Source organism: Lonchura striata, chromosome 4 (genome assembly GCF_046129695.1).
Source record: "Lonchura striata isolate bLonStr1 chromosome 4, bLonStr1.mat, whole genome shotgun sequence".
NCBI classification, from domain to species: Eukaryota; Metazoa; Chordata; class Aves; order Passeriformes; family Estrildidae; genus Lonchura; species Lonchura striata.
Genome location: NC_134606.1, coordinates 17,788,591 through 17,812,131, shown reverse-complemented (window position 1 = coordinate 17,812,131; position 23,541 = coordinate 17,788,591). Strand labels below are relative to the sequence as shown.

At 38.3% G+C, this 23,541-nt stretch overlaps 1 protein-coding gene across 4 annotated transcripts in view; it reads left to right on the top strand.

The window, feature by feature from the left end:
- PPARGC1A (PPARG coactivator 1 alpha) overlaps window positions 1-23,144 on the top strand; it is a 362,006-nt gene extending 338,862 nt beyond the window's left edge. For all 4 annotated transcript variants that reach the window (XM_021554414.3, XM_021554416.2, XM_021554418.3 and 1 more), the window contains 6 exons: window positions 4,680-5,592; window positions 6,156-6,260; window positions 6,670-6,790; window positions 15,821-15,942; window positions 16,287-16,438; window positions 19,303-23,144. In XM_021554414.3, the coding sequence (XP_021410089.2) occupies window positions 4,680-5,592; window positions 6,156-6,260; window positions 6,670-6,790; window positions 15,821-15,942; window positions 16,287-16,438; window positions 19,303-19,406 (1,517 nt within the window). In that variant the 3' untranslated portion in view covers window positions 19,407-23,144. The remainder of the gene's footprint in view (window positions 1-4,679; window positions 5,593-6,155; window positions 6,261-6,669; window positions 6,791-15,820; window positions 15,943-16,286; window positions 16,439-19,302) is intronic.
- Window positions 23,145-23,541: the final 397 nt, after the last annotated feature.

Genomic DNA, 23,541 nt, shown 5'->3' with positions numbered 1-23,541 from the left:
CTGGAAGGATGGCTCACCTTCCTGAGGTGGCAGTGTTTCTCTTGGCACTCAAGGGCTCCTCAGTTATTGTTTTAAACTTTTGGTTGTCTTAGACAAACTTCTGAAAGCCAGATGTTAGATAGCATGGCTTCTAATAAATCTCTCTCTGTTCCCTGTGTCTTAAACCTTCACACCTAAATACTGAAAGCCACCATTTAAGTACATTAAGTCAGTTTAGGTGCCTATGGCTCGATCAGTAACTAGAAGACTATTTCCACCCTCTTGGTGAAGCGCCTCTCATTTGATATAGAACCCTATAATTTATTGTAGTGTAAAACTCCTCACTGATCTTGGGGGAAAAAAATTTATTTTTCTGAAAAGATGGCAGAAAAAGCTATGTTTTCTGTCATCAGAAAAGCTGATGTACACAATCAGGTTGAAGAGTGATTTGGAATTTGTGACCATCATTGAGGATACTAATACCCTGCTATTTGCCCACCTCTAGATTTCTGTGACTTTTTACTTCTCAGAACAAATACTTAAAATCTGTCATCTAAGAACTTCTTTGACCTCAAAATGATTTCTGATAAAATGAGATGTGAGATGGAGAGAGTTGTCCAGAGGGAATAAAATCTAGCGAGTTATTTGATGTTTTTAGGCATCTGTGTTTATTCTTTCCAGTACTGACAACAGAATTAAACTGAATATTCAGCAAGCATGGTAGTTTTTTATTATATGATGACTATTTAGTTTTATTACATTTTCCTAGCTTCCGCAATCTAGTGCCATACAAATGCTCTTCTTCTACCGAATTGAGCTGTTATCTTGTGGTCATTTTTTAAAGTGGCCTTAAATAATGCTTCCCTTGACAATCCATTTTCAAACTCAAAAGGTATGAAAGAATTCATTTTCAATGCCTCTCAAAAGCCCAGTGCACATGTAGAAAGGTTCCAGGACTGCATTCCCCAAAATACGCTAATTATCAGCCCACTCAAAACACAGCAAACATCATCAAACATTTGAATGCTGAGTTACTCTAGAGATTTAGAAATATCTGTGTCTACATAAAACACTATTGAAAATCAGTCCTAAGAAGTCCAGATGTCACTTCTAATGCAAAGGTATCCCCTAATTTCTGCTTATCAACCTAGCTGAGCTAAATGAGTTGCACTACAAGTTTTCTTCAAAGTGGCATTTTGGAATATATTGAAAGTAGTTTCATCCTCCCAGAGACTTTCTGGAAAGAAGTTGCTTGGCCAAGGTGGCAGAGTTGACACATATGCAAATACCTTTTGTTGCACAGACACAGGGAGGATGGTGCTGCTTTGGCAGCAGTGCTGGCGATTTGATATATGCTGTTTTCTAGCACAGGATCATGGAGTGAGTTTGTAGTGTATAGACAGAGCAAGGCAAAGTGCAAATGTACCATTTACCAAAGCTATTCAATTAAGGAAAAGTCCCTACAAAGAAAATGGTTTTATAGCATGTCATGAAAAAACACTTGCCTTTTACTTTAAAAAGAAAAAAGACTGTTTAAGGGGGTTGATTGTAGAGTATGTACCACTTCTAACAGATTTGCTGTGCAGAAGTACATAAGTGTGAGTGATGTAGAGGTACTTGTTTATTATAGAGCACATTTCAATGCAGTAATCATAAATATTGCTAAGGTTGTGCTCTGTTGAAATATGACCTACATACTCTTGATTGTTTGTGTTACGTGATTTGTCTGACACCCATTACATTCTGGGTAATGGCAGCCATTTGTTGCTGTGCACAGCAGGCTCTTTTGACAAAAGAAAATAGGCAGCAATAAAAAAGCTATAGTCTGAATTACATTCTGCACAGCGCTGCACTGCTGAGAGTTTGTGCAAGTGTGTTAACAATGCTCTGAACTGCCTCTTGTCAGCCTTCAGCCTGTAATGGCCATCTGTCCTTCCATAAATCTGTCAAAACCGGCTAAGTTCAAGAGAGAGTGCAGAATATACCTTGTACTGTCAATGCCTAAATGTATACATTGGGGAGAAATCAGTGCATGTGAAATAATCCAGTGGTTATAGAATATTGTAACGCCGTTGATGTGGGATCATGGCCCTCGGTGAAGATTACCAGGGATTAGAGTGAAGATGAACAAGTGCAGCCAACTGTTTTTCTCAGAATTCAGTTTGGAGATGGGTCAGGGAGCACTCTGGAGGTGGACTTGGAGTGGTGACGTGTATTGAAAACTTCACTCCCTCTTCCATCCCCCAGTGTAGGTTTGTTCAAAAGTTAAGTGAACATTTTCCGTCTTTTATCTGTTTCTGCTTGCCTGTGCGCTTCCTGCTTCTGCTAAAATCCAGGAAAAAAGCCAGAATGCCACGAGGACGCCCTTTCTTAGGCTGTCCCAGCCCTGTTCTGCCAGCAAGGGAAGTGCCAGTAAATTTAGCTCAGGCTGTACTTTTGTGAGGGGTTTTTTTGGTACTTGCCCCCCCCCCCGGCTCCTTTTCTGAAGATTATTTGGCTCCTTGTCAGGTTTCTGGAAATGTTATACTATATGTTTTACTTGCTTATTTCCAGGACAAGCTTTAAAGAAATGGAATTTGAAATAAGATTTTGTTTTGAATGTTGGATTATCTCTGGGGTTACTTTGCCTGAAATTCTTAAATATACATGTTCATTGTGGAGTGGCTGTATTTTTGTTTAATTCTTTCTTTAAAACTACATCCAAAAACCCAGTAACTAATGCCAGAATTTCTCATGGACTGTATAATTTCACAGGTAAAAATGTAATTTAAATTTTTTTTTCTAGAAATTTCTTTACTGAAGTATTTGTTCAATCTGAACCTGAAGCTTTAACTTTGAAAGTACTACTGCATATTTTTGAATAGGACTGTTCTCTTCATTTTAGCAAAACTTCACTTGGTAGTCAAAATATTTGTCAGTGAGGAGATGCATAAGGTAAGAAATAGTTAGGGCTGTCTCAAGTGAATTTTTGGGAAGAAGAAAGAAAAATTTTGAGGATTTAGAGGAAATAATTTAACAGTGATGACTCCACAAAATTTTTTTAGTATTAAATTTAAATTTGGAGTAACTAATGTTTTAGATGCCATAATCTTTGCCTCAGTTTCCTTGAATTTTGTGGTGTTAGGCAAAGTCTTTGCATAGCCATGGGTATAACCATTTATTCCAAACATGCTGGCAAAATCAAGCATATCTCTCACATCAAGTATTCATGCCTTGGTACTTCTATTTTCTTATTTTCAGAAAGAAATTCATAGCAGATAATGCAGTGGGACTCCCAGTCTCCATTTATGCTCCTTAGGGAGCACTGTGCATTGATGGATGCTTTTCCTTCTTTACAGCAAAACACTATAAAACAAGTTCCATTTGCATTGATCTGCCGAGCTGTATTGCCTGTTTAAAAATACAAACCAGAGTTCTATAACTATGTTTGAAACACACAATTTCCTGTAACTCTGTCTGCCCTCTCTTTTCATTCTGGCTAAAGAACAAATGGAAAGCTCATTACTTGGGCTAAAAGTATTCTTGGACAGCATGAGCCTCTGGATTGCTTAGGGATGGTCTGGGTTACCTTGGAGAACTCCGTGATCTCTATTTTGTTAATTTTTAAGCATATATTACTAAATTATATTAATGTCAATTGGACAGAAGCAAATTTTTCAAACATAACATACCAAGTACCTTCCTGAAGAGAAATTATTTCCTGAACAGTGTCTGCTGTTTGCTGTTATTCTGCCCTGATGTCTGGGATTATCCTTCTGTAAAATCTGAAGAAATTCTTTGATTTCTGTATAAAATATTGAAAGTTATATTCTACCCTTATAAAAATAATGGGAAGATGTTGCTTCAGTTCCAAGGCTTTACTGGAATGTGCTGTAGTCCTTCCTGCAATTTCATCTCATCACAGTGATACAAACTATTACAGTTATGTAAATAATCCTGTTAGTTAGCAGTATATTTAGTCATTGAATACTAATTTAATACTAACCTTATAACTAATACTAAGACTTACCTGTTTCATTTTGACTCCATACTGCATGATTCTCACCAAGATTTAGTTCTAAATGCAAAGGTTCATTACACTTGTGGTTATATTATTGTTCATTTGGGTTTCAGTTGCAGAACCACATTTCAGGCAAAATGTATTAATTACGCTCAAGGAGTGTATTAGACATACATTCTCAATGGTTTTCTAAGTTAATGAACTCTGGAAACAAAGAGTCATTGCCACTGAGGTAGGGTGACTGTATTTCATTGCATTTAAGTTCTGCATCTTTTGGTGCCACTCATTTATTTCTCTTGGCTGTGCTTTTATCCAGGTTCTTCTTTGCTAAGTTCTTTATGTTTTTGATGGTGCCAATCTTTTGACTTTTCATTTTTACATCAAAATCTATTTTGTATTTAACAAAAACGTCTTTGGGGTTTTATCTCTTGATCTTTTCTATCAAAACCTACAGAGAGAGGGGCGGATGTCATGGAGGAAGGGGAGGGGCAGAAATTATGCTGGAGATTGATGGTAATGCATTAGTATTGTTGCTATTGTTGTTACTAGACGTTTGGTAGTTTTATTCTCAGTATTGGCAGTGTTGAAGTGACATAAAATGGGTCTTGCTTTATATCTATTTTAAGAAGCATATGAGCCACCTTTATAAACATTGTATGTGTGCTTAAAAGCATTCTGTACCTCCTTTTACTCCCTGTAGGCCTAACTCCACCGACAACCCCTCCTCATAAAGCCAACCAAGATAATCCTTTTAGGACTTCACCTAAACTGAAGTCATCATGCAAGACTGTTGTACCACCTTCAAAAAAGCCCCGCTATAGTGAGTCTTCTGGTTCTCCAGGAAATAACCCAGTCAAGAAGGGTCCAGACGAGCCTGAGCTGTACACACAGCTTAGCGAGACTACAGTACTGTCCAGTGGACATGAGGAGAGAAAGACAAAACGGCCCAGTTTGCGGCTGTTTGGTGACCATGACTACTGTCAATCTGTGAATTCAAAATCGGAAATACACATTAAAATATCCCAGGAACTTCAGGACTCCAGACAACCAGAATTTAAGGATTCTTCACCTGGGTGGCAGTGTCAGATTTGTTCTTCTTTAGAACAAGACCAGAATTTCAAGAAAGAGACTTTACAGACAAATAAGCAGGGATCCCATGGTAATAACAGAAAACAGCTCCAAGACCAGGAAATTCGGGCTGAACTGAATAAGCATTTTGGTCACCCCAGCCAAGCTGTTTTTGATGAAGAAGTAGATAAGAGCAGAGAACTAAGGGACAGTGATTACAGTAATGAACAATTCTCCAAACTACCTATGTTTATAAATTCAGGACTAGCAATGGATGGTCTGTTTGATGACAGTGAAGATGAAAGTGATAAACTATGCTACCCTTGGGATGGGACACAAGCCTATTCATTATTTGATGTATCGCCTTCTTGCTCTTCTTTTAACTCTCCATGCAGAGATTCAGTGTCTCCACCCAAATCCTTATTTTCTCAAAGATCCCAAAGGACACACTCTAGATCAAGGTCCTTTCCTCAACGCAGGTCTTGTTCCCGTTCTCCATATTCCCGATCGAGATCAAGGTCGCCCTGTAGTAGATCCTCTTCAAGGTATGGTACAGCAAATTCATGTATGATCATTGTAGTTAATAAGGCAAACAGCAAAAACTGTAAGAAACTTATGGGAAAGAAATAAAAAAAGGCAAGAAATAACTTAATCCAGTGCAACTCATTCTGTTGCTACTGAGCTGATTAACTCTGAAAGTTACAGGTTTGCTACAGAAACACTTGTTTCCAATATCCTGTGAAATTGCCAGGTTATGCCTTTGGAGTGGAGGCAGTCAGGTCAGAGGCAGAGGAATTGGTGAGAGATGCACATAACTAACCTTCCCCATTATCTGTGAGCTGCCTGGTGCCAATCTTGCTACGGCCTCTATCAGATGGAGTTGACAATGGCTGACTGTCTGCTCTGTGTTAGCCTCAATAAGGAAAATTACTGAAGTGCCAGGAGGGGAGAAATCACTTGAGGCCCCTTAGTTGACTAGGAGATTGCAAACTGTCACTGGAAAATCCCACCGGTAGCTTAGAAGAAATTGTAAGTTCAGGGAAGAGGTAGAAAATGGTGTCAATAGACTCAAATGGAATGACAGAGGTGAATGTGTTTCTTCCTGCAGATCTTGTTGCTATTGTGAGTCCAGCCACTGTAGACACCGAGCATACAGAAGTTCTCCCTTAGGTGGAAGATCGCGGTCCAGATCACCGTGCAGTCGCAGACCCAGGTAGTGCCTTCGGCCTGCATTTGGTATGCTTTGCAGCTGTTCTCAGGAGATAATCGTAGATTCATAGAATTATTAATGCTGGAAAAGACCTCTGAGTTTACTGAGTCCAACCTGTGGCTAAACACCTCCATGTCACCTAAACTGCAGCACATCTACTCATTTCTTGAAGACTTCCAGGGATGGTGACTCCACCACTTCCCTGGGCAACTCATTCTAATGCCTAATCACCTTTCCAGCAAAGAAATTCTTCCTTGTATCCAACCTGAACTTCCTCTGGTGGAGTTTGAAGCCATTTCCTCTTGTCCTTTCTCTAATTGCTTGGGAAAATAAAGCATTCCAGTAATTGTATTTCTAATTTTACATTCACAAATGCAGGTGCTTGATTTGATGACTAAGTTGTGTTTCCTAGATATGACAGCTATGAGGAATATCAGCATGAAAGGCTGAAGAGGGAAGAATACCGCAAAGAGTATGAAAAACGGGAATCTGAAAGGGCCAAGCAAAGGGAGAGACAGAGGCAGAAAGCAATTGTAAGCACTGTAAAGATAACTTTCATATTGAAATAGATCTCTGTTTCTTTTCATGGATTCTAATGATAGAATTCAGACTTTATTTATATTTTATAAAAATACAAAAATTTGCTTATGTGTATTTCTTAATATTTTTCATTTTAAGCAAATATGTGTTCTCATGATAATTTCTGTTTTGGTGTAACACTACTAATTTTTTCAGGTTCTATAAATTGCAACACTCACAGTTTTTCCAACTGAATAGATAAGAGAACTTACTAGAGAGAGGGGTCATCCCAGACAGTGCACTAGTAGAAGAAAACTAATCTATTTCTTATACAGATATATGAGTGAGCCTGCCTTTTATACGGTATTTCACCTACCAGACATGCACAAAATAAGAAGTCAGGTGATATACCAATTGCTGAACTCTCAAGAGTGACTGTAATTGTCTGTACAGAGGGTGCAGATTGCAGAACTCAAAACTGGGATCCCAAGACTTGGCTTGAATTATAATTTTTTCAGTGTCTGTGATTTGGTTATTTTTTAAGTTATTTTTAGCAAAATAATCTGAAGACAAGATGCAATTTAAAAATGTCACTTATCTCTGGTCCTCTCATAATGAATATGTATTATTTAATTATTTTGTTCATCTGTGTTCTCTATGAAACAACTGAGATACCTGAAGCAAAGAAAATAACCCATGTGGGGATAAGCAACTCTCTTGGCTGTTGTAGCAGTAGGACAGAAGGAAGAATGTCTATTAAAAGGCTTTTTCCCCTTTTGAGTTCCCCATTGGCAACTGCATTTTGATAAGTTAAACTGGGAGCTGCTGTAAATCTGTTGCTGTAAAAGTTGCTAAGGCCATTTGGTGGCTCACCTTAACACTTTGATTTTCTGCGTCCTACTCTTTCCATTCACTTGTACATACACAGCTGTTCTGGCTGTGCTCTGGCTCTTGCATGACCTGGTACCAGACCAGGATACTTCATCTTCGTTCCCAGGTTTTCCATTAGTGCTCTCTCCTGAGGTCACCAAAATTAATAGGTCTTTTTTCCGGTGACATTAGTGGACTTTGTAGCAAAAGGTGATTTGTCACACACTTGGCAGCATTTCTCCTAATGCACCTACAGAACCAGGAGAGTGTAGAGATTGACAGAGACTGGCATAGTCTACAGCAATGAAGAGTTCTGGGAGTGAACAGACAACTTTATGGTCTGCTTTTTGTCTCTGCTACTGTTGTTCTTAGTGAGCTTCAGCAAATCATTTAACTTTTCTCCATTTCAGGTGTCCTGTCTACAAAGTGTGGGTGATAGATTTAGAGCTATAACATGCTCTTCTGTGCTGCTCTGAAACACAGTGAGGGCAATGGAATAATTTTGTTTGGCTTCAGACAGAGCCATATTTAAGTCAATTGTTGCAGTTAGTTTCAAAATATCTGGCTTCCATCTGCTTAGAGATGAACACTACCTTCCAGCAATTGTAACTTAAACACTGGCTGTTCTCTCTTAGAGCAGCCGCAAATTAGAGATTCAAGTAGACTTCTGTCATGGGTGTAGCTTGCTACTTCTCAATTACTGTACCTTACCTATATAAATAAACATGAATCCTGCTGAGGAGGTAGAAAATTTGATTTAGTTTAAAACAAGCAAATATTTAGCAAGTAGGTAATCAAGAGAAAAGGAAAAAGGAAAGAAAAGAAACTTTAAAAGCTTCTGATATGCTGCATCACACTGCATTAAAAATTCTAGACAATTCAAAACCAAGGTTGAATTTATTTTCTTTCTAAAGTGATCATTTTGATTATAATTAACTTATTTAATGGAATTATTTTTAATAGACATAAATAAATCAAAACTAAAAATAAATATCAATAAAGAGAACATGGCAAAAAATCTAAAACCCAGTTATCTGTGTGAGTTCTACAGGAGATGTAGATTAAGTCCTATTAACTGCTTTATTGAAAGTCTACCAGCACTTTTACTTTAAAAGTCTGTATTGAATTGTGCTATTTTATACCCTCTGAAAACAGGTAAGGATTAGGAGACAGCAGAGAAAGGGGATCTCCAATCTCATGAATTCAGTAACAAAATATGTATAATTTCTAGCATTCTCTGCTCTTTTTCTTATGCCCTTTGGTTTATGAGTCTCTTTTGTGTTACTCTTTTCAATCTTGAGGGACTCAACTAATTTATTGTTCAGCCACAAGAATGTCCTCTCTTTCTTTCCTTGAGCTCTTTCTACAGTCCTATAAATTTAGATTTCTTTGCTCTCTGTATTGGGGAAATTTTTATTTTCTTTCTAGCCCATTCTCATGCTGCCAGATTTGATTTATGGCCACATACTTGCAGATGCTGTTAGAAGAGTGGCCCAAAGATTGGGCAGTACTAATGCCTTAGTTATTACACAGGGCAGGTGACTTTCTTCATGAGAAGCATGGCACTGAGATCTCAAGACTTTGTTGTAGAAAGGATGCACAGTAAAAAAGGAGCAGAAGTTGTGACAGAGCCAAAAGTATTTTTGTATTGTAGAAGCAGTATCTAGAATTAGTCTCTGTGGGACAACAGGCATGGGAAACCTAGAAAAAATAAATGAGAAAAAGAATATTTTAACATCTTATAATCTGTCAAAACCATATGTGAAGCAATGCCCTTTGATTATGCAGGCAGCTTGTATTTTGGCAGATGTGAAGACATATTGACAGAATACTGAGGAGGCTTGTTTTAGAAGCCTGTGCTCACGCTGTGTGCCACAAGCATGTTTGAACACTGCCCCTTCAGTCTCACACACCTTCGCCGTAGAATATTCAGAGCTCGAAGCCTGGGACAGTATAGATTTCCTGTATAGATTCCTGAAATTCTGTCTAGACTTATAACTGTATACAGGTGGTTTGACTTTGGAAGATACTGTAAAATTCTTCTTATCTTCTTTTTCTTCTTTCCCCATCTCCAGTTACTGGAGATTGAGTGCCTTTTTTGTGGATTCAGGTCTTAATTTTGATCAGGCATGCCTGAAAAATACAGGCTGAGTCTACAAGGTACTTAGAGAGTTAAGAAAAATTTTTTGTAGGTCATTCATTCACTGATTTGTACTTTTGATTGTGATTCCTTTACCAACTGACCAAATGTTAGCATAGTTTAGTTTGATTTTGTTTTATTTCATTGGGTTACATTTTTTTTTTCTGAATGGATCCTCACTGACATAGGAATGGTCTGCCACTAAGACTTGCTTAGCCATGTAAGCCAGATCATAGTGGAGACACATGGATTATGACTTGAGGGGCACTGCAGGACAGCAGAGTCTACTTAGTGCTTTGTAGAAACTGGGATCCAACCCCCAACTAAGGCAGACCGTAGTGATTTGCTGAGAGGCCTGAGGACATCTTTTTTCTTTTGATACACTCCAGGAAATTTCTGAGTTGTGTTTTTCTCTAGCAGTACATTAGACCATGTGGCAAATACATTTTGAAGGATGGCACCAGAAATAGTTAGCACGTTCAAATTCTGGGGTCACTAATTGGTGATTCCTCATTGATATGGTGCACCAGAGCTGGAGGTTCAGCTGTCTGATGAGCAGCTTGGTGTTGTGGCTCTCTGCTACTCTGCCACTCTGACCATGACACTGGCTTAGTCACATCCTTCATGCAGCTCATTTACCATGTGCACTGGCTACTGCCAAGAGGTATAACAAAATCAGGTTATACTGAAGTAGAAAATTACAATTAACATTACTACTTTTCATTCCTAAATGCTGGCAGCCATTATGAGACAAGTATCGAGAGTCCCAGCCCCAGAGAGCTTACAGACATAAAAAGATAAATATGCTGTGAGGCCACTGTATTGGAAAGAAACACATGGTTTCAAAGAAAATAAATTGTTCTAAAACAGGAAGGCAGGAGAAAGGTGGTTTCATAAATGAGTGCCTGCCTTCTCAAAAGTCTAAAACCAGAGTTAGCCTATAATAGAATTCATTTCCACTTGTGAAGGATTCAATGTATGTTGTATATTTAGTTTGGATTTTTTTGTTGTTGCTCATCTTGATGGCCTAGATCCCAGATACTCTAATTTTGCTGTATATGTTTCTACTTAAATTTTGAGTTTTACTGGTCCATCATTATTTCTCTAACAGTGTGGAGTGTATCTGAACTGTTCTGAACAAGATAATAATCTTGTTTGGGTTTTTTTCCCCAGTATTTGTGATTTTACTTTTGCCATTCGTACTTACTCACAGGCCATACTGATTTTTATTTACTTAATCTACATATTTTTTTCTCATTATTACATCAGAAGCTTAAGCTTTAATGGCTTATTTCCTCCCATAGCATTTCTGGTTTTGCAACTCTGTCCAACCAATCCCATTACATTTTCAAAATGGTATTTGGCCTTCAGCTCTAAGGGTAAAAGTCTTCATGGCTTAAAGTCTCTACTGGCAGAGAAGTCATTTGGCATGGAAGGCAACACAGCCATGGAGTGTGTACCCAGCCAGACACCTGTGCTGGAGTGAGCAGCAGAGCCTTTACATGCCCAGAACAGAATGCAGATTTAAAATGCTCCTGGATTTCTTCTCTCAGCTTAACATAAAGCATTACCTGCTCTTGGAGAACTAGGTCGGCACCATAGACATGCAGGCCAGAAGTGGTAGGAGAAATGGGAACAGCAGCACCACAGGCAGGCAAAGATAACAACTGTTGGGGGAAGAAGCAAAAAATCCAAGCGAAAACTAATACATCTAATGGTCTGTGTTTAGTGAAATAATTGTGAAATAAAGACTTAGGAATAAGGAAGCACAAAGAAAATAAAGTTTTGGAGGAATCCTTTGCAAGACAAAAAGCATCAGTCAATATTTAGAAGATGAGTAATTCCTTAGATGTGTAAGTTGTATCCCAGTCTTGTTTTCTCATATTTTGTTATTCTAATGCTTTAGGATTTTCCTTTGAGACTTAATATACTGCTTGTCAGTCCAAGATTTTCTGCCACATCTTTCTATTCAAACGTTTTTGCTGCGATGAAGAGTGAATAAGATTACGGCAGAAGACAGACATGCTAGGCCTGAGGGAGTTGGCTGGACTATTCTCTTTTTTAACCTGGCAAAACAGGGAGCCACACTTAACGCTTATGATGCAAAATAAATCATTTGCACTTTGGGGAGGGAAATTTGAACAGATAGCTTCTGGTGTTCCCTGCAGATTCCTTCTACCCCTATGAAATTGAAAACAAAAGCTTTTCTCTGCCCTTCTCTAGGTTTACAAGTCACCTGTCATATCCTCTAACAACTGCAGCAAACATTTTATTTAATACGCCCATATAGACTTACACATGTAACTTATTATCAAAAAAGGTCCTTAACATTTAGAAGTGTGTTGCAATCTTGTTAGAATTCTATAGCTCTTATTATTAATGGAAATAAAAGGAAGGCATCTCTGTGAATATTAATATTCATAGTTGCTTTAAATAATCCAAAGTTAGCCAAGGCAAAGACAATGCTGTGTGAATCCTGTGTTCTTGGGTATCTTGTTCCATCGTGGCACTCTGCTTAAAAAAATACTTGAACTCATCTCCTCATATGTGCACACTGGAGGACATATGGTGCATTTCAGCTTTAAATTTGAATTTCCTTAATTTTGCAGGTTTAACTTATTCCCTTAACAGTACTTTAACAGGCTTTTTTTTTTTTTTAATTGTTCAGTTTTGGTTTATTACAGTTTTCTTAAAGGGATATTACAGATATAAAGGTTATTAAAGGGATAGAAGAAGGAAAAATTGCACAGGCATGCAGACAGACCCATGGAAGAGTGTGCAATAGATATTTCCATCACACTGTAATATAACAATCTCCATGTCAGTGAGTGAAACATTATGTTTTTTTCAGTGGAGATGTATTATCTCAGCTAAAGTATATTAGGCAGTCTGCTGTGTTATGTTCTGCTCCATCTGGTCAGTCATTTAGGTTCAATAGCAAGTATCAATGGAATTGTTTCTTATCAAGTGTTTCAGTGCGGTTAAATCCTTGATTTGGTAAAACAGTCTGAAAAAGTAATTACTGTGCATATGCAGATTTTCCTGTTTTTGAAGTTTATGGCATCCAACCATAGTGAAAGTAGGCTGTGAAAGTAAGCATCCAACCATAGTGAAAGTAAGCAGAATTAGAATGGGGAAATGGAAGAAATGCAGATTTCTGTAGCTGGCACTCTACAGTCCTTGGTTCACAGAAGCCCTTCCCAAACTCCTCTGTCAGGAAGGTCAAGGCTGTGCACTGGGACACAGTGAGACAGATAAAAAGCAGCAGCTGTCTGGAAAGTACCCTTGTGCCCTAAATGTATGGCTACCCATGAGCACAAGTGCTTCTTTTAGCCATGCTAACTTCTCCAAACTGCACTGCTATGGCAGAGAGCAAGGGCAGCTTTTGGACCCTGCATTTTGAAGGTGTAACATTTAAAAGTGGATGTGTCTGTCCCAGCATGGTTAGAGGGGAGTATCAAGGCAATCACCTTGGTTCCTTACAATTTCACAAGAGGCAGTAGTTTCATCTAAATGAGATTGTTACCAGATCCTCCTGATTAAGGAGAGCTGATACATACACACTTTGGTAGTATGTATCCAAAGGACTCCACTCTGCAGACCAGGGACCTATAAAGGACGCAGATAATTCTTGTGCCATTCCTTAGTGGGCTGGGCTTTTGGGTAGGAATGTTTGATTCTTGAAACTCTGTTTTCTGCAGTTTTAAGCTCTGATGTCTCAGGAGTTTAGATTAAATGGATCTGAGCCCCTGAGATTTGTGAAGAAAGAAAAAGAGTCAGTGAAAATAGTTTAATGAATGTGCTAGTAAGAAGGAGTTTCTGTTGGGAGACAAATATTTTAGTGTTGACTTCCTGTGGCAGTAATTGTTTATTTATTTTGCATTAAATAGTTCCTGAGAGCAAAGTGCTCTCCTGGGAACAGGAAGAGATTTCTAGCACCCCTAACTAAGAATTCTGACGGTCTCTTTGTCTCAAATGAATACTCAAACAAGTAAAGAGGCAGCATCAATATAATTTCTGATTTTACCTGTGTTTGGTCTGATCTCAATTGTATTGTCCGTGGTCCAAGAATGACTGGTGCTTTATGCCTCTGTAGGGACTCATGGAAAAGATACATTTTGTGCTATGTCTGAATTGTAACACTATAAACTACCTGTCTCTTCAGGCTAGAATGTTTCTGAGCGAGAATGCAAGTCTATATTTAGGTCCCTAGTGCCTTTTGCATTGCACAGTTGAGGTGCCATTAGCCTTTAGGCACCTCCAGGTTACGATAGTCATGAATTCTCAGCAGTCAGTATAGCTCCTTCGGCATTCGGCGCCTAAGTTCTGCACAAGTCTCAGGTGCCAAAGTTGATGGTTTAAACTGACATTGCTCCTACTGACTGACATATTTACACCAGCTGAGAATGTGGTGGTGGTTGGATTTATGGGACTACTGTGTGGGTGTGTAAGGGATGAGCAGGAGGACCAGTAGTGCCAGCCCCGAGGCAATCGGAGGCAGGAAGGCTGAGCACCCAAGCCATGTATAGCTGGTGCTTCTTTGCCCTGGTTACCTTACTGTCAGTATTTTAAAAATCTCCTTTTCCCATTTTCTTTTCTTACAGCTCACTAAATGGCTCTGCCCTCAGAAAAGTGTTTATCCTAAAATTCATGAAGTGACTCTTAAAGGGTTTTCAGGTCCTTCCCTCATTTGGCTGAGGTTTTGCACTAAGGAAGGAATGATATGACCATGGCTTGATTGTTATAAAAGTATCTGATGCTTTGTTCCAAGTATTGAAAGAATGAGCCTAGGGTCTTCAGTCAGGTGGTTTTTATTCTGAATAAACCAAAAGGCAGTGGTGACTGTGGGATATATTTTACTTCCTGTCATTACCCCCCAAAATACTTATTTTAATAAAATACATATTCTGGACTGAGTCCTGGTTTCTGCTGGCATAGAGTTAATTTTATTCTTAGTAGCTACAGCAATGTAGTGGTTTTGGTAGGTACAGGACAGTATTTTGGATTCAGTATTAATGTTGATAAGACATTGATGTTTTAATTGTTGTTAAGTAGTGTTATTCTAAATTAAGGACTTTCCAGTTTCCCATGCTCTGCCAGGGAACAGGTGCACAAGATGCTTGCAGGGAGTGTGGCCAGGACAGCTGACCTGAGGTGGCCAAAGGGATATTCCATACCATATGGCATCATGCCCAGTATATGAACCAGAGAGATTGGCTGGAAGAGGCAGAACACTGCTCGTGGATGGGCTGGGTGTTGGTCAGCAGTTAGGGTTTTATTCCTCTCTCCCCTTTTCATTGCAATTACTGTGATTATAATTATTATTATATCTCTTTGTTTCCTTTATTAAGTTGATCTTAATACAGGTGTTTCTCCTTTTTCTGATTTTCCTGTGTATCCCACTGACAAGCAGGGAATGAGCTAGGGGCTGCATAGTACTTAGTTTTTGACTGGGGTGACAATATTAAAAAGTTTTCCCTCTATTTAAAGGTATGGATTATGGTGGAACAGGATTTCAGGATGAATCAGCTATTGAGTCATATGAGCTTATAATGTTATGCTTGTAATACATTTTGTTGTGTTTGTGGTACACTTATGCAATTATTTTGTTACCTTATGCTACTCTGCAACTGAGTTTTGCTCGGTATTGCATACGTGACAAGAGAAAGGGAGCTCCTAGTATGGAAGAGTTTGCAGTCCTGGAGGGGAAGTGGTAGAAAGGGTTAGAGGGAAGAAGGTGCAGTAGGATACAAAGGGAAGCATTTGTCAGTGTACAGAACGTAACAGCAATCAGCAAACCCTCCTAGGAACACACCACCTGACAAATGTAGTGTCACTTAAATACCTTAGATGCTTTCCAGGAGAAAACTATTTCTTGTACGTGCAAGATGCAGTAGGTCCTCCACAAAAGAGTGTTTCTGTAATTATGCATCCTCTGCACATGTGTGTGTGTATTTGCATGCATGTATCTATAGGTTCAAATGTATTACGCATTTGTTAAAAGAACGCCTTCCCGCTTGCTCTTTATCAACAGGAAGAACGTCGTGTGATTTATCTGGGTAAAATCAGACCTGACACAACCCGAACAGAACTGAGGGACCGGTTTGAAGTTTTTGGTGAAATTGAGGAGTGCACAGTAAATTTGCAGGATGATGGGTAGGAACTTTTGAGATTACTTTTTGTTTGAGAGCTGCCATATGTAAAAAATTATGGCAGTAAGATTACTGGTATGGGAGTTACCAGTAGAAGTCCTGTGACAGATGACATGCTAAGTTCAAACCTTACTTATTTTCTTTCATCCTTATTTATTAATCTTGCTAGTTGAAATTTCCTGTCCCAGAAATAAGTATTTAGCTGCATGACAGGACAATCATGCTGATAAATGGATGCAGTACTTCTGGCACTGGGTCTCCAGCAAGTTCTTACATTCAGGAAGGGGTTACACTAATGTGTGTTAACTCTTCTCAGCCTTTGTTCACAACTGTGTTTTTCAATGGCAGAGACAGCTATGGTTTCATCACCTACCGCTATACTTGTGACGCCTTCGCTGCTCTTGAAAATGGATACACTTTACGCAGGTCGAATGAACCTGATTTTGAGCTGTACTTCTGTGGACGCAAGCAGTTTTGCAAGTCTAACTATGCAGACCTAGGTAGGTAATTTGCTCTATGTGAATTGAAGTACATAACAGGAACCTTGTAACTCATGAGAATTTAGGGCTTACTTCTGTTTTGTTTACTGCTAATACCCTTTAAATGATTGGAGAATTGTTGAAGAAAGTGGTTTTCACCTGCTGTAAGAAGTTTAAAAGTCTACTAATCTGAGCTGGGTTCTTTCAAATGTTCCAAACTGTGAATGTTCTTTTAAAGCCCATTTCCATCATTATAAAAAAAATAGTGCCCAGTATTAAATAATACATTTCTAAGTTGAAAATATAGCAGAAAACCTCCCACATGCTTTAGGATTTATTGCTGTAACTGTTTGATTCCAATACCTCACTTACATATATGAGCAGTAAACAGAGGACAAAGTAGACGCCTCAATGAAAAACTTCCTTATGATTCTTTCTTTGCTATGAATTCTGTTGTAGATGGGCAGAATTTGCCAGGGGCACTCATTAAACGCAATTCATAGTTGCTCCAGCTAGAAGATCTTGTGGCCAAATCTGACCCTTAGTGTGGCAAAAGCCACTGATCTCAACTGGCGATTCTAAAATTGTGCATGTCCATCTAGGTAGATGAAGGTGTTTCCTTGAGGGACTTTCCAGTCGTGATATAAGAGGCTCCAACCTGTGGAATGCTTAGCAGTTCTCTTGGTGTTTGCAGTTACAATGATGTGGGGCTTTATGCATACCAGTCTCCAGCCCCCAGTATGGTCTGATAACTCAGTTCCAAGTGTGCCTGCTGGCTATGACAACACACTTGGGTCTGTCTGAGTCTTGCCTGGATAAAAATGTATGGTTCTGTCCTATGCTTCAAGTCAGGGTGTGGTGCTTCCCCTTTCAAGGGTTTTTGGAAATGTTCAAAGTCTTCCAGCAGGAATACTGATGTTAAGTATATGTGTAAAGAGACTATGCAGCCTACCAAAACAGCCTCTGTAATATTACAATATATGATAAACTCACCCTCTTATTTAATTAACTTTTAAAATGTAAAGTATTCATTAAATGTTAAACCTTTCCTAATACCTGTATAAATAGACTAAAGGCACAAAAATACTCTTTTCTGAATAACATAGCAAGGCACATTTTTGCTGTTGAATCTATATTAATCAGATAGTGTGGATTTTTTTAATGAATAAATGACCACAGTCATTAAAGTCTCTCGTAACCCTGTAATACAGCGCTAATGAAATCTTGTATGTGCTGCCCTCGGCTTTGTACAATGCAGAAAGTGAATACAGATATATTTTTTCTAACCAATTGATGTCTTTTCAAAATAAATTATGAAGATTATATGCATTGCTCACAATGAATATGCTGTAATTCACTTCAGTGGCTAAACAGATAATGTAACGCTAAGAAAAGGCAATTGACTGCTGAAGAGATACAGGGTTGATGTAGAAAATATAAAAGGTAGCAAGGCATTTGTTGAAAAGTAGACTGATAAAAACAGTAAAACCAGATTAAAGTCTTGCCTTGATTTGACTTATCTTCAGCAATGGAAGCCAAGGTCATCTCTGTATCTCAGAAAATCTGGGGTTTAAAGTAAGTTGTCTGAAGGGAACCCTCTTGAACATTATTCATCACTGGGAGTATTCCCTGTCAACTTTCTCCATTGTGAGAAGGATTCCCAGAGTATCTGTGAGCAGACTGTTTTCACTTTGTCCTGCTGACAGCTTGAGCTTCTGTACTTCAGACTGCTTTCCCTGTATTTTGCAGAGTATCTGATGGAGCAGCATAAAGAAATGGCAGGATGAACTTTAAAATTCATGAGCTGGTACCAGGACAGAGAGAATTAATCAGCTTTGGGTTGAGTACAGAAGAAAGAAAACACTTGAAAATAGTAGTCAGAAGTTTAACACCTCTCCTCTGTGAGAAGATATTGTCTTAACAGAACTTGTAATGAACATTTAATGTGCAGTGTGTCTTATAGTGGTAGATGGGGAGTTCTGATTAATTCAACACAAGAAATGGCAAGAAAAGGGCACTCTCATAAAGGAGCCGTGACACAGGAACTGGTGAGAGTCAGTGTTGAGCAGGGTTGACTCCAAAAGGAAATTCATTGCTTGCAGCCATGTCAATAATTGTACTGGAGTTGTGTGGCCACAAGCGTACAGTCCCTCCTCTGTGCTGGGAGCAGACTGACGTCCATGTCTGAGCAACCGACAAAGCTGGAACAAGTATCCCAGGCTGCAGGAGCTGGGCTCTTGTTGTTGCTCTGGCTTATCACATGTGATGCACAAAGCTAAGGATCCCACCTGAGACTGCTCATGCAACTATGCAGAGGTTCTGCCCAGAATTGCTCACACTCTAAACAAACAAACCCAAAAAGATAAATTGAAGCAAAACCAGAGATTCTGGCAGGTGTAAAGACTTCCACAAGACCTCAAGGCAAGGTGGGCTCTGTCCTCTGTGTGCTGCTCACAGACTGCCCTTGCTTTCTTCAGAACCTTTCTTAGGAAAATTAAGTCTTGGATGTGTTACGAAACAGCAGTTGCAAGACAAAGGTGGAATTTTGGTTAAGGCATCTGTCAGGATTATCTGGACTACTTTGAGGCTATACATGAATGTCTTCGTACTCAAGTCCTTGAGGAAACTGTTTTGAGTTAACCTGCTCTAAATGTAGATGCAATTAGTGGTTCTTCCTCACTGCTGATGATGTGTACCACTTTTGTTAGGTGCTGCTTCTTACCAGGAATGTCTAAAGCTTCTGTGATGGTCATTTCTATGCTTTTATCATCCCTTAAAGTTGTGATTTTAAGCGGATTGTTTCTTCAGTGTCTTGTTTGTACTAATATACAGAGAAAATAAGTAGTTCTTGCTTCTTACTTAAGCTTGCATCCTTTGGGTTTCAGATTCAAACTCAGATGATTTTGATCCTGCTTCTACTAAAAGCAAGTATGACTCCATGGATTTTGATAGTTTGCTCAAAGAGGCCCAGCGGAGCCTGCGTAGGTAACAAGCATGTCATCCGAGGAGAACAAAGGGATGGCGAATACCTCACGGACATCACGTCCTTCAATAACGGACAACTAAAAAGTCGTACTTAGGAATTTCTCCTACTTTACACTCTCTGTTCAAAACCATGGTTTACATGAACACAGCTGCTCGAGGAGTGGAGGGGCAGGATGCTGTCCAGTAAGCACACACATGTCCATGGGTGTCAGCTGCACTTTCGCGGGTGAGCGGTGGCGGGGGAGCCGGGCGTTCCTTGCGAGTTCAATGCAAATCACGAGACATGGCAGCAGTTCCACAGAGATACACATACAATGATGAACTGCAAAATCTGTACATATTGCATTTTAACAAAAAAACAGAGCGAAAACAAACAGAAAAAACCCCAGTGTGAGAACTATGGCTGCTGATGTCTGGGGATCAGACACTGCATTTTTTTTTTTTTTTTTGTAAAGAAGCTTCTTCTCACAACACGGTGATAATATGACAATCCAGAAGAAACCACAGGTCCCAGAAGCTTTGTTTTAAGATTGTTCTTTTTTTGGTTGGTTTGTTTTTTGGGGTTTTTTGGGGTTTTTTGTTTGTTTTTTTTTTTTCAGAAAAGAAAATTAAAAGGCTCAAGCTTCCCTAACATTTTGAAGTTTCATCTTTTAATTCTGACACCCATGTAAATGTCTACAACATTGATCTTCCACAGCAGAATTTTCAAAGCCTTGTTAATGGTCAAATGTGCAGCTTGTTCAGCGATTTATTCTAATGAGCGGACGTGGTGTTACATTATTAATGAGAGTTGGGTATAACTATCTGGGTGTGTGCACAGATAGTTTATTTGCTACATTCTCTAAAGTAGTTGAGTATTTACAAATGTTAAATGGAGTATTTTTATTTATGTACATACTGTATGACGATGTTCTTTTTTGTTACAGCTATGCACTGTAAATGCAGCCTTCTTTTCAAAAACTGCTGAATTTTTCTTAATCAAGAATACTCAAATGTAATTATATGAGGTGAAACAATTATTGTACACTAACATATGTAGAAAGCTGAACTTATGCTTATATATATTTGATTGTAAAAAAAAAGAAAAGCGTGTGGGTGAAGGTGTGAGTGTGCATATGTGTGCATGTGTGTCTGAGTGCAAAAATGCATTATACACATTCATCCCTTCTTTGGTGAGCTTATATAAGAATTTTATCAAGAATTATCCTAGCCCAAAAGATATTAATCACCTTCTGCAGTATTTTTCCACATTTTTCTCATTGCTTGATTTTCTTTTGCAGTTTTATACACTGAATTTGTTAGGGGAATGAAATTTTCTCATCTAAATTTTTCTAGAAAATATCATAATTTTATGTAAAGTCTCTCAAATGGGTAATCATTAAGAAATGTTTTTATTTTATGTATCAACAGTAGTTTTGGAACTAGAGGTCAAAAATCTTTTTAAAATGCTATTTTGTTTTAATTTTTGTGATTTTAGTTTGATAAAAATAGGCTGAGGTACTAAGTACAGTATGATTTTTACAGTAATCCTGTGTCTAAACACTGTTCTTGAAGCCAGTAATCTTTTCATTGGCAGAGTTTAATGATGGTATTTATCTATATTTTTTACAGTTATGCATCCTGTATAAATACCAATCCTTCATTCCTTTGTTTACTAAAGAGACATATTTATCAGTTATAATTATCCTATTTATTATAAATTATGAGATGACTAAAAGAATAAAAAGGCCAGTGGAAATTTTCTACCTAGGATGCATGATGGTTGTCAGTTTGGAGTAAGCAAGTGCTTTGTTTGGAAATTCCGCTTTTGCAGAAGCAGTGGGTTGGTTTTGGGTTTTTTTCCTTTTTTTTTTACTATGTACTAGCATGGCCTCAGATGTGCCCATGACATTGTTGCTGATGACATTGCTTCTGTTAAACTAAATAGAAATTTCAGGAAAGAAAAAAACCACAAGAGTATAAACTACTGCTGTTCTGAGCATCAGAATTTCATCTGAACTCAGTCTCTACTGAATCAGCAAAGTTTGAAAGTTGCTTGTGAATGTATAGATTTCTTATTCTATTACTCTTTGGCATTCATGACTCCTCTTAAAGGTATGGCACACCTAACTATTTAATCTACCTTCCCACTCCAAATCTTAGAAAACTGATTCTACCCCCATACCAGTGCAGTTGATTTTGATGGCTGCATTCATTTTATCACCAGCATATTGTGTTCAGAGAGATTCCACTGTCTGTCCTGTCGGATGCTTGCTTGATTTTTTGGCTTCTTATTTCTCAGTAGATAGATAGCAATAAAAACAAATAAAAAGAACTTTTCTGGAGGTTCTGTGTTACAAATGTAACATCCTTTACTCTGCATAATTCTTGTTGTTGCTCTGTAGGTTAAAAATGCAGGTATTTTAACTTTGTGTGAATGCCAAACTAAAAGTTTACAATTTTCCTTTCTGGATTTTGAGTATCTTCTGTTGTAAAGAAAAAATATTAAAAGCAATAAATTATTTTTAAGAAATCAATATTTAGTATATCATATTATGTGTTCAAGGACCAGATACATTACCTATTTTGCCTTTACATTTCTGTGATTAAATTTTAAAATGTTCTCTTTTGCCCTAGATTGCTGACATTAAGAAATTGGTGTGGGGTTTGTGTGGGAGCATTATTTATTTTCCACCGAGCAGGCATAATGACGTGAGTCAGATTTTTTTTTTTCACTGGCCTGGCAGACATTTTCATCTTGAAGATGGCTTTCCTCTGTGGATTTACAAATTACATATGAAATTAATAGAGCTAAGATTGCTGAATAAAGCTATTTGGATCTTTCATAGACACTGTAGTAAGAAATCCATCAAAATATAAACTCAGTGTTTACTTTTATTTTTTTCTTCCCCAAGAACATTTCAAATTAGCACATGTACCACATTGTCACCAGAGGCAAATTGCAGTATAGCTCTGTGTGTCTTTTATAAGAAGACTGTACTGTTGCTTTCATGCTGTGGTAAGTACCACATCTACAATACAGGTAACAGAACTGGTACTTAGGAACTGTGGTCTTTCCTAGAGCTGTAACTGAGTAATTCCTACAGAATGGAAAATTATCTAAATACTAATCCAAACAGAGGGAGCCTAAAGATGAAGAAAAATACCTGTGCTAAACTACTCTGAAAAGCAGTTGGGCTGCCAAGAGCAGCACTGAGAGGAAAGTTTGTGCCTCTGGGATAATAATACTTGGGTCAGTTGAAAAAAAAAAAAAAAAAACAACAAAAAAACAAACCAACAACCAACAAACACAGCCACACCTCCTTCTCATCCCTTTAGATGTAAGCCTATAGTAGGTAATGATTATGTGTCCTTCTTAATGGCTGTAATGAGAACTTCAATCACTATAGTATAAGATCTGATCTATAAATGAACTAGAATAGCCATGTAATATAATGTGATGATTCTAAATTTGTACCTATGTGACAGACATTTTCAATAATGTGAACCACTGACCTGATGGAGCTACTGTAAGATTTGTACAGTAGGCGAACATGTAAAGTTGTAGGTTGGACTATGCTGAGCAGGAGAAGTGAGATAGTAGTTAAGCCCAAGCTGGGCTATTTTCCACCTGCCGATTCTACATGTACTTTTGTGGTTTAATTCATTGTATGGAAATTCCTGTGATTTTTTTCTTTTTTTTAATGTGCAGTACACATCAGCCTCACTGAGAAAATAAAGGGAAACGAATGTTTCAAATCCATTTCTGTTTCTCATTCTTGTTACAGGCTTTTTTTCCCCCCACCATTGGTTGTGTAGTGGGTTTTCTGTTACTCTTTCTAGTGGTTGTAATTTATTTCACATTATTGGCCAGAGCATGCCTGCATTACTGCACTTTGCAGTAATCACCAGTTTTGATATATTTAATGGTAGAAAGTGGCACTTTTCTGCCATGGGTACCCAAGTCCATTGAAGAGCTGTGCTATAAACCTTGTAAGAAAACTTTCAAAACATTCTCAGTGGAGTTTAAGATTTGTGCTTTGAGTTAGAAGTGGATGGAGAATGTAAGGACTTTTCTATCTGGCCACACTGGATCCCAGTGCAGGGCGTAGGGACCGAGAAGTGCAAAATGGTTGGCATCTTCCATCCTGAGATGATTT